This window comes from Carassius auratus, unplaced genomic scaffold (assembly GCF_003368295.1).
Source record: "Carassius auratus strain Wakin unplaced genomic scaffold, ASM336829v1 scaf_tig00017156, whole genome shotgun sequence".
NCBI classification, from domain to species: domain Eukaryota; kingdom Metazoa; phylum Chordata; class Actinopteri; order Cypriniformes; family Cyprinidae; genus Carassius; species Carassius auratus.
Window position 1 is genome coordinate 80,456 of NW_020524747.1, and position 15,460 is coordinate 95,915.

Genomic DNA, 15,460 nt, shown 5'->3' on the forward strand with positions numbered 1-15,460 from the left:
GCGAACTCCTTCCCGCTGACGGGCCTCTGCGGCGTCTGAGAGCCCGAGACGGCGGAGCGGAGCAGGCCGGTGCCGGGGAGGGTCAGGACGGGGAGAGACGCGGAGGGAAGACGGGCAGTGCGCGACCACCGGAGGGTTCAGGCCCGGGGCTGCATGGCCAAACGGGTAATTCACACAGATATATACACGCCGAGATTCTCTCTGACAAATGAGGATGAGGATGGTGGAGGTGGTGGTGAAGATAATGCATTCAGATCTGCGCAGATGTGCGTTTTAAAATCCAGCAGCTGCTGCCTTTAAAGAGTTTTCCATCTGTCCGCTCGCTTGGGTTCATATGACATGTTAATTCAGTTGAATGTGTGAATGAAGCGAGCTGAAATCTGTCAACCGGCATTACACTTCATCATCATCAGGATTTAATGCAATATGTATCAATAACTTACACTTTATCGCAACTTAGATTGCAACTATTCCTCTTACGTGAAAATCAAAGGTTACAAATAATCTAAGCCTTTATTGTGAGGAAGACGAAGCTTTTCTGGATGATCTTCAGTTGTTAATTCAGTAAGGCCTCCTTCAGGAATATTTATGCAAATATCATGTACATAGCGATATATGTTATAGCCTAATCATTGGTTTTTGATGTTGTTGGGGTTTTAAATCTAAAGATATATTTAGAAAGCATGAAAGCTCTTGACCTATATATGAAGAGTTCAGATGCAAAAGCCTCTAAATGCCATCAGAAATTTTTTATCTAAAATTAGGATTTTTTTTTCAGGCTCCTATATTTATGTTCAGTTATTTTACTTTAATAGCCTTGAAAAGGACCTGCACATTGCCATTAAAATGAAATGACTCAACCTAAGCATAGGAGCTTGGTAAAAATCCAAATTTTAGATGAAAATGTCAGATGGCACTTAGAGGCTTTTGCATCTGAACTCTTCATATATAGGTCAAGAGCTTTCATGCTTTCTAAATATATCTTTAGATTTGTGTATTAGGCTAATGGTGTCTCAATAAATACAAATAATAATAAAGAAGCTAAATAAATAAATGACAGCAAAGGAGAACAAAAAACAGAAAGTATAGCTGGTGCTTAAAATGTTGATCTGAAGAACATTTAAATTAGCATAAAGAACTTTGTCTACAAAGAGTAAAATATAGTATATAATAAATATAATATATAAATAGGCCTATATTTTTTTTCTTCTTTTTTTGATAAAGAAATGAGCGGTGAACCTGAAGGTGTTGCAAAACCTCTGGATTTTCCAAATTATGCCTTTCATTTCTTCTATCTCATTGTTTAACATCAGAAACACCCGATTGTGTGTCTATAGATCTAAAATAGAGGTCAGGCCCAATTTCCCTTTTCCTAATGGTTCATTGTGTTTAAAAATACAGTACTTAAGTTGAATTTAAATAGATGTCATTAATGAATCAAATAACAAAATATTTTTTAAAAAAATCAAAAACGTAATTTAAACCTGTTGTTTTTGTATTTTAGTCTTAGATTTTGTTATATTTCTACTTGTAACTAATTTCTGTCAACCAATGATCAGTCAAGCATTAGAGGTCAATCAAATGTATTTCAAGATTTCTTGTAGATCAGTCTTGGCAGAAATATGAGTCTGTATAGGTCATGTTAAGAAAGGCTACCAAAGAGCAGTTTTTACAGATGACCAGCGAATCTCATTTAATTAAAACGTCATATTTTAAATTCAACTTTGCATGCGTGCGAGAGTTTCTTCCCAATTTCTCCTCAAATCAATTTTTCCGTGAATAAGATGACAGCAAAGTCATTTCGCTCTTCATCAGTAGAAGCTCATTTTACTGATTTTCTAGTGATATGTCTGAAAATGAATGAGATGTTATAAATAAACGAGAAATGCGCTCATTTTTTGAGTGCGTCATGGAATTGACGCGTGTGGACGCGACGCGGCCGCGTTATACAGCGCAAAGACAAGCTGGCAGGGATTCAAACGCCCGCCATGTTACAGACTTTCCACATTAAACCACAAACTGGCTGCTGTTTGTCTTCTGTGGACACAAATCAAGGCTTTTTACTGATTCTCTTGATGCGATAAGACAATATTGCCTCGTTTTATAATGAGGGAAACATTGTAGACACTTGTTTCCTCTTGTGCTTTTTCAAAATGTATCGCCTTTCATAGACTTAGGATAAAATAATCATATTTCCAACAACCATACGCTATCAGTGTATAAATATCTGTTTCACTCCAGAAATAAATGAATACGGTCGTTGTTGTGTTTGTTTTCACAGGGAGGAGGAGGATTTGATGGTCTGAAGGTGGATCAGTTTCATCGCCACAGAAGTCCCTCAGCATCTTAATGTCTTTTGTTTCATATGGTTTGATTTCAAATGCATCGATCAGGCCAGTAGTGTGTTTTTGTTTCATCATGCCTCTCGAGCTGGACTGTGACGCAGCGACGAACAAAACGGTAAGAGCCATTAATTTCGTCACAAGTTGTGTGTGTGTGTGTGTGTGCGCGCGAAGCAGCCAGACACGTGCAAGGTGAAAAGGACAAACCAGGCTGCGAGTAAAACACGCCTCCTTACCGTGTCTACGAGATCGAAGAGACTAAACTACAGCCCTCCAGTTATTTAGACTATGCATTAAAGATCGTGAAAAGCGCTGTATAAATAAACTTGAATCGAATTGAATTAATCCGAATTATTTGAATATGACGCGTCGTTCTACTTCTGACGCGTCACTGGCATGCAGCGTTGTAATGTTTTTACACTAAAGGACTGCATAAAATAGTTTAAGAAACGAACTATTGAGAAAACAAATATTCTTTATTCACAACATATAACGAAATACTTCAGTTTCTGTGTTTAGGCTATATCTTATAAATAAATGTTATTAATTATGATATGAACACATCTTGATTTTATAGCAATATAAGATGCACAATAATCAAAGAAGTTTGTCGATTATAACAGGGCCTTTTTTTACGTAACTTACGTCACTTGCTTTTAGAATAAATGCGGTGTTAAAGGATCGCTTTAAAAGCTAAAAGATGAGTCATTTTCTTCAAAAGAAAAAAAAAATTATATACTTTTTACCCACAAATGCACTATAGTTCGACTTCAACATGTTACGTAATCATGTTAGAAAGGTCACGCGTACCGACCTAGTGTTTACAAAGCGAATGTGCAAAGAAAGTCAAAGGGTGCTTTCACACCTGCCTCATTTAGTTCGGTTGAATTGTACCAGAGTTTGTTTCACCGTTTGGTGCTGTTCGTTTGGGCAGGTGTGAAGCAGCAATTGGACTCAGGTGCGCACCAAAGGCAGACTAAACAAGCGTACCGAGACCTGCTTGAAGAGGTGGTCTCGGTACGCTTACAGACGAACTCTGGAGCTCGTGGACAAACTTGAAGTAGTGAGGAGGATCAGAGCCTCAAGGAAATTTGGTCTGATGACCATGAGCATGTCAAGAGTTAAGAAGAATTAATACACGCCTCCGCTTGAAGTTACGAGCAATGCCCGCTCGCCGTTTGCAGTGCATTAGAACATTCTTTTCAAGCCGCATCTGCGCTTCATTATAGAAATGTATTGTTTGCATATTGTGGTGTATACAAACAATGTAATAGATTATGGCCAGGGACAAAACCAACCCACGCAGTCGTCTCTCCATAGTTGTGTTGTCTCCGTGTTGTTTGCTGGCTTTTCCACTTATGTTGGAATATTCCCACACGTGAATTCTGACCAATCGAAAAGCAGTTTAGGAAATACGTCATGGCCAATGAGTGATGTGGATTTTGTCATGTGACTGCATTTTGGTTCGTTTCAACTGGTTCGGAGCAAAGCAATCAGTGTGGTGTAAAAAGAAACCAAAAAAGCTGAAAAATGCTACAATGTATAATTGTTTGCTCTTGGTTCGGACAAAATGAACCGAACTAGAGATGTGAAAGCAGTCAAACACCCTTTACAAAAAAAAACGGTAAAACAACGATGACTGACAATTTTGAAGTTGGAGGAGAAAATGAGATTGAGTTTTTCAATCCACACTACCAGTCGCAGAGCAGTATAGTATAGTATAATCTAATGTTATTGCTTTAATTTGATATTATTGTAGCATTTGTTTGTTTTAAACCCGTGTAGGGCCCTGTAATGACAGAACTAACACATTTAAACTCATCAAATCTCACCTCTGTGCTTGTCAAATGTTCTGTTTAACTGAAACTGCCATCTTTGGACTCAGTAGGTGAAATAACCACATGGATGATTAGAGAAACTCGTTAAAATCACTGATGGGCATTAACCTGGAGCCCATCAGAGAGCGAGAGAGAGATTTTACAGTCTTACTGACCTCAGGAATCTCAAGAGAACCGCTGCAGTGTCATTGAGGTTACGACTGTGGGTGTGTAGAAACACTCTAGTAATTCTCCGTAACTCTTCATTTTCCTGCTCTGCTCCTCTTACACTTTAATGGCCGTTCAGTTATTATAAATCTGTTTTCAGATATTGGAGCAGCACTCTGGTATGGTAGTTTATGTACGCTGGCCTTACAGTGTTCAGAAAGCCTTGCCTAACTGAATTATGTGAGGTGAGGCAAGTGGTAGATTTTCATGCAACTTAGTGAATGTGAATTTTTTTTCTTACTGTGTATTATGTGGTGAAGAAAGTCAGTTTACACCTAAATCTAGATAAAAGTGCTCATATGAGCTATTTCCAGCCTAAAAATCTGTGTTAATGTGTACTGAAAATCGTTTTATTACAGTTTGTGTTAGTGGGGTGAGCTGGTTAACTAGTGTTTTCATTGGCTTTCATTAACTTTGCACCAACTTTGGTCTGTTGAGCAGGTGAATCAGTTACTTGAGGTTTAGTAATCGATCTTGAACAGGGCAAAAGGTGTGTTTGAGATCTTGGTTGTGTGTGTGTGTTGTTTGTGATGGATTTTATTGCCCTGCTCATTCAGATGTCCTCTGTGAACCCGGCTGAAATTGTTTATTGGCTGATATAGTATTTATGGCAGTGATCAGATCAGTGTTTGTTTTGGCCGAGGAAAATTGACCCATTTAAATGCTTGTGATTGCATGATTGTGATTGTATGATTGTGATTGTATGTCCTCGATATGCTTTATTATTGAAAAAAATTAGTTTACACATTTGTTCTTATTGTGAATCCTAATAAAAAGTTTTCACATGAGAATTTTGAAGATTGAAAAGATTTCTTATGCATGGCTCTTAACATCAACATTTTATAAATCGGATGTTTAACATTGTGCAATTGTTTAATTATGGTACTTCAATTTTTTGATAAAGCAAAGATACATTTCTAAATATTATAATTTTTTTATATTTATGAATATTTGTAAATATATTTTTACTGATTTAATTTAGTGTCTATAGGACAGTGTGCAGGTGTGTTTTCTTCAGTCATTTCAGCCTTTATATATGTATTTTGTATATTTTTTATATGTGCTTTGTATGTTTTATATATTCAGTTATTTTATTTTATTGATTTATTAATTTTTATTTTTATTACTGTACTCTGAGTCTAAGGGACCTTGTGCAATATTTTAGTCTGTATATTAATACTGGTTAATTATTTAATTTAAACATGTATGTTCTGTATTGTATGGAACATTAGATATTCTGTCTATCTATCTATGTGTGTGAGTGTGTACTCTACCTGGAGATGGAGAGTGGAGTGTGTGGATGGGAGAGAGAGAGATTGAGAGAGAGAGAGAGACTCGTTACACCAGGGAACTTCCTCTTGTTCTCGGCCCAGTCTCGTCGCTTGGCAACAGCAGTGGCCCAAAATAACCTGCTGATGACCGAAATAATCTGAAGATGACAAAAGCAGACACAAAATGTCTCTGCGCTCTGATGTTCTGATGTAATATTCTGCTATACTGTTAAACACTGATGTACTGAGTCATGTGTAACGTGTGAAAAAAAATATTATATATATATATATTAGTTGCAATTATACATTACCGTATAAAACAAATTAAATAAATTCTGCTAATCAAGGCTGCTTTTATTTGATCAAAACTACAGTAAAAAACTGTAATATTGTGAATTATTCCAATATTATTAATTTCTTTTTGAATATATTGTAAAATGTAATTTATTCCTGTGATGCAAAGCTGTATTTTCAGCATCATTACTCCAGTCTTCAGTGTCACATGATCCTTCAGAAATCATTCTAATATGCAGAATTTATGCTTAATAAACATTTCTTAATATTATCAATATTAAAAAACAGTAACAAACATTACATCTTTCTCAGGATTCTTTGATGAATAGAGAAAACAGCTTTTATTTGAAACAGGAATCTTATGTAACATTATAAATACAAAAAATCTAGCGATTAAAAAAAATTACCTTTGGTTTTCACACTGTTTCGTCAGATATATTTGGTATCTAGCTGACATTTGCATGATTTTGCATGTCTCACACAGACGGTTCATCACGTCTTTCTTGATCGAGGCTGCTATCATTCTGAGTCGACTAATATGAATCAGCACAGATCAGTAGAGATCAGAGTTCACGTCATGTTTATCGGTGGTTTTCATATCTCTAATGGATTGAGGTTAATGTTTAATGACTACTAACATCTACTCAGGCAGTTTCACACACGCTGGTTTGCAGAATTACTCCCCTGGTGACCCCTGACCCCTGGGGACTGATTAAACTTGATGTTGTTTCAAAGGTTACAACAGAACGGTTTATGAGAGAGACAGGAGAGTTCATGAATTAGATCTGCACAATGTGTGTTGTGGTTTCATGGTTCATGGTGTGTGATCGCACTAGTGGATAAATAACATTAGTGGGCACATGGTTGCCAGGATTGTTGCCAGGGAAATGACCTCATGGTTTTGTCCAGGAGAGCAGCATCATGACCTGCTGGAGACAGTTGCTAAGCAGTAATTTCACCTTAGTAACCGCTCTCCAGACGGATCATCTCTGGACGCATGCGTGTGTGTGTGTGTGTGTGAATTTGACACTGGAAAATATGCTTAAGTCCTTAAATGTGTTGATTTAATTTATTTTATTTTATTTTATTATGCACTCATAGATCAGTCATTCGTATACAAATTCCTTTGTTTTATTTTATTATATGCTTATAAACATAATTCCTTCAATTTAATTTAGTAAAATTATTTTTGTTTGTTTTATTTTATGTTATGCTTATAGATTAAAGTAATTTTCCTCTATTATTTAATATTATTTTATATATCACTTATATATCAAAGTTGATGTGTTTGTTTGTTTGTTTGTTTTAGAGTCCAGAGGCAGAACAGGAAGTGTGTGAGGTCACACACGAAGAGAGAGTGACAGACACACCAACACGAAGAGTTGGACGACCCGCTCGAAAACGCAAAGCACCAGGAGTGAGTACTTCTGCACATACTATATGCACATCTATGGCACACACATGGACTTTAGAAAACTTGCGTGTTCAGTGGATAAATAATGTATTTGCATAGCATGTTCTGTATGGCAGTAGTTCACTGGTGTGCTTCTAAGCTGATTTTAATGTCTGTGGGACATGATTGATAAATGAGCAGCTGATCAAATACTGCATGAGATACCAGCTTCAGTCTCATGTGGCTGTGCTCGTCATGTGCTGATTTAAAGGAACGGTTCAGCCAAAAATGAAAATTCTGTCATTTACTCACCCTCATGTCATTCAACTTACATGATTTTATATTTTCAAAGCTCTTTTCCAGACACTAGAGTTCTAAAATTTGGGGCCAGTATGATTATGATGTATTATTATTTTTAAAGGGACACTAAGTAGGAATTACTCCCATCTAGTGGTGAAATTAAACAATTAAATCAAACTAATTTTGCTCGCCAGCGCCTCGCTTTTTCAAATGCGCGTTGCATCTACGGTAGGCGATATGTACCAAAAAGCTTTGACAGGATGTCTTCTAATAGCACTTCGTCGAGTTTTCCTTCAGGTGAACAGGTGTGTTATTTCAAACAAACTGCAACATGACAACTAACAAACGAATGTTACAGTATGAATTACTGACTGTGGAAAACATGAAATATTGTAATTAGTAGTTATGTCTTCTTTATTCGTTATATTTTCTGAATAATGTGCATTGTTAGATATAAAAAAAATATTATAATATAGACTGTAACACTGACTTACCTGTCGAGAAGAAAACTGGCCACTTCAGCGTCTCTTTTGAAATCTTTATCCAGCATTAGCTCTTTCCACCTAGAAAAAGCTTCCCCGACATTAACTCTTGTTTTCTGTAATCTACGGTCACGTTTCCTTTTACGTTCTATTTTTGACTGTTTTGGCGACGATGTTTTCTTCTCCTGTGGCGCGGTCACATGTGGTCCATAATAAGAATGCAATCCAGACTTTTAAACTTGCCGGTGCAGTTTCAAGCGCCTCTCACTGCTCTGCACCTGCGTTTCTGGCTCTGACCGAAAACGCGCTGTGGAAACGCGTTGGCTTAGTACTTTTTGTCCCTCTCTGCTATTATAGTTTTGCAAGATGGTGGAACTACATGGAAGCCTCCGTGGACCTACCTGTCCCATGTATATAAAGATAATAAATTCTTCATTTACAAGGATTAGTTTAAACATTGGCATAGGTATTTGTACACCATTGAGGGCATATTTATGAATAAAAATATTGATTTTAAATAATAAAATACCTAAAAAGTTACTTATTGTCCCTTTAAGAAATTAATACTTTTGTTCCGCGAGCACACATTAAATTGATCAAAAGTAACAATAAATACATTTTGAATGTTACAAAAATTTATTTTTCAAATAAATGCTGTTCTTCTGAACTTTCTCTTCAAATAATCCTGAAAAAATGTTTCCACCAAAAATATGAAGCAGCACAATGGTATATATATATATATATATATATATATATATATATATACCGTGTGTGTGTGTGTGTGTGTGTGTGTGTGTGAGTTTGGTCACTATGAGTTTTTTTTTTTTTTAATTTAAATAATTTATTCTAAACGCCTTTTGTCTATAACGGAAAAAAGAAAGTCACATACTTATCAAATGACATAACGATGAATAATTTCCATTTTTGGCTGAAATGTTCCCTTAATGGCAAGACTTGCCTTTGTCTTAAAGGGACAGTTCACTCTAAAGTGAAAATTATTACTCGCCCTCAAGTTGTTCCACCCCTATATGAGATTTAATCTTAATTCTTTTATGTATTTTTTCCGGTGAACTATCCCTTTAAGTATTTTCATGATTATCGTTTCACTACAGTCGTTCCAAAGCAACCAGAGACACACACATCATGTATTTGACTATAATAATAAGTGTTAAAAGTATGTTTTAATTCTACTAATTCAGATGATTTAATTCATGTTACGATGTTAATTATGTTACACCCAACACAAAACACATATTAACTCATGACATTTTTTCAGAAGTGTCAGGGACAGTCCCTCTGCCCACAAAAGCTGTGCAGTCTCTACCTATGACTGAACCTGCAATGCTTAGGGCTGCATTAATGCACGAGCTTACAGGATGAGGGGGCCCCACCCGGTGATGCCAGAAAATATTGTAACCACATTTTATAATCAGTTACTGTGACTTTTAGGGAAAAAAAAGTACACACTGGCTTTGCTTTGAATGCACGTGCAGGTGTTGCACGTCCTGCGTGAGAAGGATCAGTCAAATGCTCCCAAGCATGAAAGCAGATCACAAAAGAGAAAACTGCTAAATACATGGTGGAAAGTCAGTTTAAATTTGTTGAAAAAATAAGCTCACGGTATATTTTAATGCAGGCCTAGGAGAACAAGTCCTGGCAGTATCTGAATACAGTACACTATAATTAATAAAGAAATTTACTCTTAACACAGTTGAGCATGCAAAAAGAACATGCATGAATGAGAAAAATAATGCGGTATGTTAAAAGTAGGCTAAGCCACAAAAAAGATCTCAATGTGTTACTCGCACTGTTTGGCACCCTCCCGAAACGCTCGCACGGAAAGCCACCTCTCAGACAGCATGCACTGAATTTCTTCAAAACATTTCTGTCTTGGTGAGTAAACATAGATGTGTATGTCTTACAGCATGTTAGATCTGGGATTTAGATCTTAATATAATACACCTGCTGCGCCATTGATGTTAATCAAACAACAGAAGAAAAGATGGAATCTCTCGGGCTGGAGTTTCAAAATTTCACTCGCCCTACAAAAAAAAAAAAAAAATTGTTTTTGATACCAAACTTTTAGATGGCAGTTTTGATACTACAGCCAAAACTACTAGCCTAACAAATATCAAATTCAAACATTATTAAAGACAAGTGAACAGTCAGTAAATAAGAACAAATTAATAAACAGAAAAAAAATACAAATGAAACAGTGCTTTAGGTTTTTGGGTGTGTATGTGTTCAGGCACAGAAACTAAATAATCAAATGGAAAATAACATTGAATATTTTTCACTGACGTAAAACAGAATAAACCTAAAGTGCCGCACCTCTATGTGTGCGCTGTACACAGATCACTGAATGGAGTGGATATTCATGTCTTCTTGTACTTGAACACTTTAAAATCTCTTGAATGTGTATATTTGTCTGTTCAAGTGCCATTAGATGCAATAGAGAACTCAATTTTTGGCTTGCGCATCATCAGAGACATAGCTGAATGATTTTATCCAACAATTTATTTTCCGTGTCAGTCTTCAACACGCGTTCATGAGAGTACCACGATGCATGTGTGCTCTCCCCTCCCTGTATGCGAATGAATGCACTGCAAAAGACCCCTCTGTCAAGCTCTGGAAATTTGCAGATTACACTACCATCATCAGAGACACGAGGTTAAAGAGCTGGCTTCCTGGTGCAGTCACAACAACCTGGAGCTCAACACGCTGTGGAGATGATTGTGGACCCCCCTTCACTCCCCCCACTCACCATCATGAACAGTCATTCAGGTTTCTGGGCATCTTTCAGGACCTGAAAGTGGGACACTCACATAGACTCCATTGTGAAAAAGGCCCAACAAAGACTGTACTTCCTTCACCAGCTGAGGAAATTGAACCTGACACAGGAGCTGCTGAACCAGTTCTACTCTGCCATCATTGAGTCTGTCCTGTGCTCATCCAAAGCTGTCTGGTTTGGTTCAGCTTCCAAATCAGACATCAGGAGACAACAGCGAACAGTCTGGACTGCTGAGAGGATTATTGGTTCCCCCTGCCTTACTTCCAAGATCTTTACACCTCCAGAGTGAGGAAAACTGCTATGAAAATCACTTTGGACCCCACACACCCAACTCACTCTCTCTTAGAACTATTGCCTTCTGGTCGGCGCTACAGAGCACCAACCACCAGAACAGCCAGGCACGAGAAGAGTTTTTTTTCCTGCAGGCCAAAACTTTCATACATTGTCTATTACAACTGACATTATATATACCATCTGAAAATTGTACATTTGTAAACTAATTAAACAGTACACTTGTAAATAACATATCTGTACATTCATTAAAACAATTATAGAAGTGCATCTCAGTAGATTTGAATGTCGTGGAAAAGTTCATTTCAGTAATTCAACTCAAATTGTGAAACTCATGTATTAAATCAGTGTACACAGACTGAAGTAGTTTAAGTCTTTGGTTCTTTTAATTGTGATGATTTTGGCTCACATTTAACAAAAACCCACCGATTCTCTATCTCAACAAAATTAGAATAATATGACAAGCCAGTCAGCTAATCAACTTAAAACACCTGCAAAGGTTTCCTGAGCCTTTAAAATGGTCTCTCAGTTTGCTTCACTGGACTACACAATCATGGGGAAGACTGTCCACGAAACAATCATTGACATCCTTCTCAAGGAGGGTAAGCCTCAAATATTAATTGCCAAAGAAGATGGCTGTTCACAGAGTGCTGTATCCAAGCATGTTGAGTGGAAGGCAAAAGATCCACAACCAACCGAGAGAACCGCAACCTTATGAGGATTGTCCAGCAAAATCGATTCAAGAATTTGAGTGAACTTCACAAGGAATGGACTGAGGCCGCGGTCAAGACATACAGACGTGTCAGGGGATTTGGCTACAGTTGTCATATTCCTCTTGTTAACTCCACTCCTGAACCACAGACAACGTCAGAGGCGTCTTACCTGGGCTAAGGAGAAGAAGAACTGGACTGTTGCCCAGTGGTCCTGAGTCCTCTTTTCAGATGAGAGCAGGTTTTGTATTTCATTTGGAAACCAAGGTCCTAGAGTCTGGAGGAAGGGTGGAGAAGCTCATCCCCCAAGTTGCTTCAAGTCCAGTGTTAAGTTTCCACACTCTGTGATGATTTGGGGTGCAATGTCATCTGCTGGTGTTGGTCCATTGTGTTTTTTGAAAACCAAAATCACTGCACCCATTTACCAATAAATTTTAAGCACTTCGTGCTTCTTTCTGCTGACCAGCTTTTTGAAGATGCTGATTTAATTTTCCAGCAGGATTTGGCACCTGCCCACACTGCCAAAAGCACCAAAAGTTGGTTAAATGACCATGGTGTTGGTGTGCTTGACTGGCCAGCAAACTCACCAGACCCGAACCCCAGAGAGAATCAATGGGGTATTGTCAAGAGGAAAATGAGAAACAAGAGACCAAAAAATGCAGATGAGCTGAAGGCCACTGTCAAAGAATCCTGGGCTTCCAGGCTACCTCAGCTCTGCCACAAACTGATCACCTCCACGCCACGCTGAATTGAGGTAATAATTAATGCAAATGAAGCCCCTACCAGTTATTGAGTACATATACAGTAAATTAACATACTTTCAAGAAGGCCAACAATTGCTCTTATGAAGTATTCAAATTTGTTGAGATAGTGAATTGGTGGGTTTTTGTTAAATGTGAGCCAAAATCATCACAATTAAAATAACCAAAGCCTTAAACTACTTCAGTCTGTGTGCATTGAATTTATTTTCACAATTTGAATTACTGAAATAAATTTACTTTTCCACGACATTCTACAGTAATTTACTGAGATGCACCTGTATATATATGTTTTTCTCTATATTTCTACTTCTGTATTATGTTGCATTATTTAAATTTCAGTTTTTCTTATATTAGTGTAATATTTCATGTCTACTGTGTAATTATTTGAATGTTTTCACTATAATGTATGTTTGCACTGTGTCTGTACACTTCTGCACTGGAAGCTCCTGTCACCAAGACAAATTCAATGTATGTATGAGCTTACTTGGCAATAAAGCTATTTCTGACATTTGAGGAACAGGAAATTACAGTTGCAGCAGGCGGAAGTTTCAGAGACAGACAGATTCAGTGGGAGGTAGAGAGAGAAAGACGAGGTGCTGTAGCCTGCAGGTCTCTGATGATGGTAAGTTCTCAACAATGTCTTGCTAATTGTTTTAAATGAATATCACGGTGATCATAATCACAACTGTCAGGGTTTGATCTGCGAGGCTTGAGCATTAATGTGTCAAGGCTGAATGTTTGATAGGAAGGAAAAATCCTCATACACAGTCAGTCAAACGTGCAGATATGCTTGAGTTTGTTTCTCTTGATCTTAAAGTGAAGGTCCAATACTATTTCATGCATTCGGACTTATGGCCCTGTATTACATCATAAAGGGCTGGGGATTCATTGTGTGGGGATACATTAACCAGCATGAGAGCAAGAGCAGCCCAGCAACATGCTTCATTCGGGTTACAAGAGTCGCCGGCAACGCTGCACAGGACTTGCTTGAGAAGGATTTATCTTTTGGTTTTTAGACTACAAAATCAACAATGCCACCAAAGAAGTGTTTTGTGGTTGTGAGTTTGTTTAAAAAAAAAAAATAAGGCAGTAAACTTTTTGTTCCTGTTTTATTTATATCGATGTCACAGCTTGCAGACGATCACTATGCAAAGGTTTTGCACTTTTTTTTTTTTTTTTTTTTTTTGATTCTTCAGCTCCACCCACGGCACGCCTCCAGGAGCTTGAATGCTTTCGGAGGGAAACCTAAAGCTTTATTTGACTTTTATAAATCTGATAAAACTAAAGACTCTTTGGAAATATGAAGAATGCAGTAATTCTCTAGGTACTCAAGCGTATCATGAGATTGGCAGAAGCTGTGTGTTATGTCACCTTTAAAGGGACTTTTCATTCAATTCATCAGCTTCATATACTGTCCCTCGTGTCAAAATTTTAAATAGACTTTCAGTATCTGCAAATGTTAATTATTTTATCAAAATAAGAGGAATCATACAAAATGCATGGTATTTTTTATTTTGTACTGACGTGAATAAGATATTTCAGATAAAATACATTTACATATAGTTCACAAGATAAAAGAATAGTTGAATTTATAAAAATGACCCCGTTTTTTTTATAGTTGTTAATGAGTCCCTCGTTTATCCTGAACCATTAAACTGCCTGTTGTTCCTCATAAAAATCCTTCAGGACCCAAAAATTCTTTGGTTTTCCAGGATTTCTTCTTTTTTTTGCGTATTTGAACCCTTTATATATATATATATATATATATATATATATATATATATATATATATATATATATATATATATATATAACATTTGAGGGTTTATGCTTACAACAAGAACAAATATCTGCTAACGGGGTCAGAAAAATGAACTTATTCTCCTATTGAAAAGGTTATTTTTCTGACGCCATTTGCAGATATTTGTTGTTTTAATGAAAAACTATCTGTTTTGATGAATGTAATACTACTCACATATGCATTTATCATATCAACAGACTGGTTGTATGTTATCGTTAATAACAAAATCGTGAAAGTGCCGGACAAAAAGTGCCACTATAAAATGTACAGATGTCTAATAAAGTTACCATAGCCATATCTTGATCTAAGTGCACAGAAGGCTTATGGGAATTGCAGTGTTTATTCAGTAGGCCTAAATGAATGCTGAACACACTCCTTCGCGTACAGTTGCTCCTCTGAACGATTTGATCCATTTCATCTCCTGGATCTTTCCCTGACCGTGGAGTTTAGTTGTGTAATATATTCTGCTTCAGGCAGAAACACTCCACACAAGTACGCAAGCGCAATGAATGCTTTGATGGACGCTTGCAACCTGCTCAGTTTGTGTTTTGACCCATTTTGGATGAATGAGGTTGAGCTTTTGTGGCTAGAAGCATATTCTATGAAGTCTTTATTCTATGAAGTTGAGTGCAGAAAGTGTGTGCGCTTGGGGTTTGGAGTTGAGTTTCTCACCTCTTGATTAAAAACCTCAGCCCTGAAAGAGAGTCAGTCGCCAATTGAGCTAATGAAGGCACTAATGTGTGTGCGACTCCACTGATTCATATGTGCATGCAAGTGTGTTTGGCTTCTATTAACTCACAGACATAAAGTTAACAGACAGTGTCACGATGTAGGAACGTCCCAGCAGCCCCCAAACATTTTAGTGATTTCCTGCTTAATTTGTTCATTGATAAAGTCGACATAAAATCAGCCACAACCCTGTTTTGAAGAAATAATTCCTGTAAGATAAAATCATGTTTTGTCTCATTGAATATCCTGT

General features: G+C 37.1%; 1 protein-coding gene across 1 annotated transcript in view; it reads left to right on the forward strand.

Annotated features, from left to right (window-relative positions):
* The window catches only part of LOC113075546 (DNA (cytosine-5)-methyltransferase 3A-like), a gene marked incomplete at its 3' end in the record, with an annotated part of 28,493 nt that continues 13,033 nt past the window's right edge, over positions 1-15,460 (forward strand). Inside the window, 3 exon segments of the mRNA XM_026248225.1 lie at positions 1-165; positions 2,282-2,460; positions 7,262-7,369. Coding sequence (XP_026104010.1) covers positions 2,350-2,460; positions 7,262-7,369 — 219 coding nt within the window.